General features: G+C 42.7%; 1 protein-coding gene across 1 annotated transcript; it reads left to right on the top strand.

Annotated features, from left to right (window-relative positions):
• Positions 1 to 2,072: 2,072 nt before the first annotated feature.
• LOC110559649 (histone lysine demethylase PHF8-like) lies at positions 2,073 to 4,667 on the top strand. The gene has a single exon (XM_060370856.1). The coding sequence runs from the start codon at positions 2,073 to 2,075 to the stop codon at positions 4,665 to 4,667; it is 2,595 nt and encodes an 864-aa protein (XP_060226839.1).
• The last annotated feature ends 1,249 nt before the right edge of the window (positions 4,668 to 5,916 follow it).

Genomic DNA, 5,916 nt, shown 5'->3' with positions numbered 1-5,916 from the left:
ATACAATACATAACATATTATGTATAATATAACATTATATTTATATATAGGCCCTGTATTATAATATAATATAATATAATATAATATAATATAATATAATATAATACAATACAATACAATACAATACAATACAATACAATACAATATAATAATAATATAATATAATGTAGTATACCATAGTATTGTATTGCATTATATTAATTATATTATAATGTAGTTATATGTATTAATATAACATTAATATTATAACAACATAACATATAATGTTATAATATCATAGTACATATTGTACATGCTATATTACATATTTTATGTCAGATATTACATGTTATACGCTATATATTATACAATACATTCTATATTATATATCATATAACATACAGTGAATGATAAATATCATATATCATATGCCATGTATATCACATATTATATGCCACACGTCATTTATCACATACCATATATCAATCATACATTATATATCAATCATATATCATATATATCATATATCAATCAATCATAAATATTTTATATTCCCTAATATACATTATATGTTACATGTTATATATTATAAAACATATTATTGTTTATGTACTTTAGATATTATTATAGATTATGTTACAGATTAGATAGTAATTTATCTTATATTATATAAAATTATGGTATATGATGTACTGTGTATAATATACACTCTGATGTAATATTATATGTATAATTAGTTAAATGTGTGAGTGCTCTACTACCGTACTTGTGGATAGGACAGCTTTTGATAGCTGTCATCTCTCACCACTCTGTGAGGTTGGGAAGTGAACTCAGGTCCTCCAGCTTGAGTTATAGTTTTGATCTCCCTGTGTGCAGCCCCTAATTTCCTCCCACAAAACCCCGGGGAATTGCATCTCACAGGCTGTCCTGAGCGCACAAAGCAGTGTAGTTTGCGATCTAGAAGTGGGCCAGTGTTCCGGCCTTTACTGTGACAGCCCTATAATTCAATGGATGCTGTCTGTGGAGGCAGAGCTGGCCCCTTCGGCCTCTGTGCAGTGACACCTCACAGCCGAGACTCTGGGCCTCACTCAGTTGCTCAGGTCTAGGAGTCCCTGGAGCCTGGAGACCGAGGAGGTCCATGTAGGGTTTTCAAGAGATGACATTCCTGCCAGGTTTGGGGTATGAAAAGCTTTATTTCAGTCATGGAGGAATAAAACTTTTCTCTTAAGTTTCGGGGGTTACAAAGATATTCTTGTTAGTTTGAGACTCTAAGATAAACTCTCTCATCAAATGCGCGTACAGGAGAGCCTGTGGTTAGTCTGAGGTGACTGCCAGCTTTCGAGGCTTGACATTTGGAGGTGCTGAAAAAAAATCTTCACTTAGTATCAGGGTTTTGAGAGATTTGTTGTTGTTCTTGTTTTTCATTTACAGCAATTTTGAAGAGATCTATTTTGTCATCAGGGGTGTGAGGCCATCCCTGGCATGTATAAAGTGCACGAAATTGAGGTTTATTTCAGGTTTAGGGCTAATGATATGCATTACTGATTGGAAAGGAATGGCATTAAAAAGGAAGAAAAGGTTCAATGTACGTCTTAGAACCCAACTCCAGAACTGTGACTTAAGTGACTAGTCTTGCTTACCTTGATTTTAAAGACTTTGAGGTAATTTTCTAATAACCTGACTCAACAGGGAAGGATTTCTACATCTCTGGTCTCTTCTCTTTGGGGAATGAAAGGTCTCTTCCCAAGCCCCGCCCTCATTCTTTATGCTGTAATTTGCATCATAATGGGAGTGGAAAGTTCTAGAACCTGGGAAGCAAGAGCCCAGCAACAGAGAGGTTGCAGGGGCTTCTTGAGAGCCTTCAGGTTTGTATATGAAACTCCAGAAAGTTATCACTGACTTTAGAGCCAAAGAAAGCTGGCCAAGAATGGCTCAAAGGTAGGTCAAGGCACAGAACTATCTCCCTATTGTCTCTCAGAGAAGGAAATTCTAAAGGCTGGGTCCCAGTGATCTGTCATCATCCAGGGAGGGTGCTTGCTGCTACCTTCTTATCCTCGTTTAACCCCACAAACCTTGACATATACCCTGTGAAAATGGCCTCAGTGCCTGTGTATTGTCTCTGTCGACAGCCTTATGATATGAATCTCTTCATGATAGAGTGTGATCTGTGCCAGGACTGGTTTCATGGTAGTTGCGTTGGTATTGAAGAAGAGAAAGCTGCTGACATTGACATCTACCACTGCCCTAACTGTGCAGTCTTACATGGCCCTTCCATTATGAAAAAGTGGCGTGGTTCTTCTAATGAGCATGGAGTTCTCAAGAGGGAGCCTGTGAAGACTGGGAGCCCTGTCTTTATCCACCATCTCCAGCATAAAACTTTTGAAAGCTCTGAGGAAGTGATCTTGAAACCCACAGGAAGTCAGTTGACAGTGGAATTCCTGGAAGAGAGTAGCTTCAGTGTGCCCATCCTTGTCTTGAAGAAGGATGGGTTGGGGATGACACTCCCCCCAACATCCTTCACTGTCAGAGATGTGGAACAGTTTGTTGGTTCTGACAAAGAGATTGATGTGATTGACGTGGCCTGTCAGGCTAACTGCAAGATGATGCTAAGGGATTTTGTGAAATATTATTACAGTGAGAAGAGGGAAAAGGTCTTTAATGTTGTTAGTTTGGAATTCTCTAATACCAGGCTTTCTAATATGGTAGAGATGCCCAAGATAGTTCGTAAGCTTTCCTGGGTTGAAAACTTACGGCCAGAAGAGTGTGGCTTTGAGAGACCCAAGCTACAGAAGTATTGTCTTATGAGTGTTAAGGACAGCTATACAGATTTTCACATTGAATCTGGTGGTACTTCAGTCTGGTACCATGTGCTTACCGGTGAAAAGATCTTCTACCTGATCCACCCAACCGATGCTAATCTGACTCTTTTTGAGTGTTGGAGCAACTCCTCTAACCGAAAAGAGATGTTCTTTGATGACCAAGTGGATAAGTGCTACAAGTGTTCTGTGAAGCAAGGACAGACACTTTTCATTCCTACAGGATGGATCCATGCTGCCCTGACCCCTGTGGATTGCCTAGCATTTGCCGGAAACTTCTTACACAGTCTTAATATTGAGATGCAGCTCAAGGCCTATGAGACTGAGAAGCAGCTGAAGACAGCAGACCGCTTTAAATTCCCCAGCTTCGAGGCCATCTGCTGGCATGTGGGAAAAAACATCGTAGACATCTTTGAAGGTTTAAGAGAGAACGGGAGGTACCCTGCCTCCTACTTAGTTCGTGGCAGCAAAGCTCTGAACGTGGCCTTTCAAACCTGGACAAGGAAAGAAGTTCTGCCAGAGCATGAGAATGAGATTCCGAAGTCAGTGCAGGCCATCCAGGTCATTGAAGATCTGGCTAAGGAGATTTGTCTGGTTGAAGATATCTTCCAACAGAACACCCAGAAGATGAGTTCTACTTCCAGGCTCCAGCAACTCTTCCCCACCAGTTCCTCTTCCTTAACTAGGCCAACTCGTTCCACTTCGGTATCCAAATCTATATTAGCACTGCCCTCCAAAAGGGCTTCAAAAAAGAAAGCCTCAAGGTATAGGAACCTCTCAAAGAAGGCAGAACAAAAGGGCCAACAGAGTGTGGCTTTGGCGCCTGCTGGCCAGCATAGCCGTGACCTCATGCAGCCAAGCAATCATCAAGTACCGAAGTTAAAGTCTTCCCTAAACACAGAGTTTAACACCACTAGTACCTACTTGAATGGATCAGATGATTATTCAAAACCTGCCAAAGTCTTTGATGGGAATGAGAGTGTGGTGGCTTCATTGATGGCTAATGGCAATACCAAGACAGTGAAGAGATTTTCCAATTCTTGGAGCACCAGAATAACAAAGAAGAAAGATATTTCAAGGTTAGTGAAAGACCAAGTCATGGGAGACAAATTCGACCTGGATACAAATGATGAGCTGCAGATTAAAAAGAGATTTGAACCAGGGGAAACCGAGATTACCCTTAAGGACAACTCTCAAACAGATGAAGAAATGGTGAAAGGCTTTGAAGGCAGGCCTAGGAGTGGGAGTGGCTCTGGAAGAGTTCTTGAGGTGGTTAACACCAGCAGACAGGCAGGAGGACCTGGCTGTGTTCGCACTGAGGAAACAGACTCTTCCAACAGTAAGGGGGCTCTCCAGAACATTGTGCTTTTGGCTGACTTGCATTCTCCACCCTCACCAGCTCCCTCTGGCCTAAAGGAATTTTGGAGTGGTGGGCAGAACCAAGGCAAAGAGAGCTCCAGCTTGGGCACAGTGTCTAACACTCCTGTTTCTCAGCACACCACAGGGAAATGGCCCATCAAGCGTCTAGCATACTGGAGAACCGAGAGTAAGGGAAAAAATGTGGAGGATCAGAATAGGTTGGGAGCACGCTTTAAGGATGCTAAGTACATCTACTTAACTCTGGAGTCAGATGATGATGATGATGATGATGGTGACCCTGTTCTGAGATCTCTACCAAAGAAGAGGAAGACCTCAGATAATGCCCCATGGATTCCTAGGCCATGTGTGATCCCAACACTACTGAAGCAGGACTGTCCTGTGCATGAGGGTACCAGAGTTGCCTCCATTGAGAAAGGCTTGGCTGCAGCAGCTGCAAAGCTGGCACAGCGGGTCAGCAACCTGAAGTTTGACCTAAGTCAATGTTCATGCTGAGACACACAGTAAATGGAGAAGATAAGACCCATGTCCTGAAACTTCAACTTTCCTGTTGCTTGACACTTAAGTGAATATATATTTTAGTAATAATAACCTATTTAATGAAAAATAAGTTTTTTTTTTAATTTCAGTTTATTTACTTTATATCCCAAGGATGCACCCTTTCTCTTTTTCTCCCAGTACTCTTCCCCTCCTTCCTCCTTTCTCTCCCTCCCCCCCCCCAGAAAAGAGGGGCCCACCTCCCCCTGTATCAACTCTCCCCAGCACAAGTCACACCAGGACAAGATATTCTCATCCCTGAGTCCAGGCAAAGCAGCCTGCCAGGGGGAAGTGATCCAAAAGCAGGCAATAGAGTCCATGTTAGAAACAGCTCCCCCTCCAATTGCCAGGCACCCTACATAAGGGCCAAGCCACTCATCGGCCACATATGTGCAGGGGCCTAGGTCCAGACCATGCATGCTCCCTAGTTGATGTCTCAGTCTCTGTAAGCCCCCATGGGACTAGGTTAGTTGTCTCTGTTGGTCTTCTTGTGAGGTTCCTGTCCCCTCCAGTTATTTCATCTTTCCTCCAATACTTCCACAGGTTCCTCTGAGCTCTGCCTCATGCTTGGCTTGCAAGGCCCAGCATCTGTCTAGATCAGCTGCTGACTGGAGCCCCCACCCCCACCCCCCAGAGTACAGTCATGTTAGGCTCTTGTCTGCAAGCAAAGCAGAGCATCATTAATGGTGTCAGGGGCTGCCTCTCTTCTGTGGCGTGGGTCTCAGGTTGGTCCAGTTATTGGTTGGACCTTCCCTCAATCTTTGTTCATTCTTTATCCTCCCAGGAGCCTACCCTGTCACAGTTTGACAAAGAGAGGTCTCCCCTCAGTTTCCCTTCTTGTTCCCAGCCCTCTCACCTCCCACCCCCATTCTCCCCCTTTCTTGTCCCCAGCCTTGTTTCCTTCCCCATTCTATCTCCTGTCCAGTTCTCTCTCTTCATCCACTTCTGCTGTCTATTTCTATTTCTCTTCTGAGTGACATTCTGGAATCCTCCTGTAGGCCCTCCTTGTTACTTAGCTTCTTTGGCTCTGTGAATTATAGTATGGTTATTTTGTACTATAGGTCTAATATCCACTTATAAGTGAGTACTGACCATGTGCGTCTTTCTGGGTCTGGGTTACCTCACTTAGGATGATCTTTTCCAGTTCCACCCATTTGCCTGAAATTTTCATGATTTCATTGTTTTTAATAGCTGAGTAGTATTCCGT

This window comes from Meriones unguiculatus, chromosome 17 (genome assembly GCF_030254825.1).
Source record: "Meriones unguiculatus strain TT.TT164.6M chromosome 17, Bangor_MerUng_6.1, whole genome shotgun sequence".
NCBI lineage: Eukaryota > Metazoa > Chordata > Mammalia > Rodentia > Muridae > Meriones > Meriones unguiculatus.
This window is presented reverse-complemented; position numbering and strand designations above follow the sequence as displayed.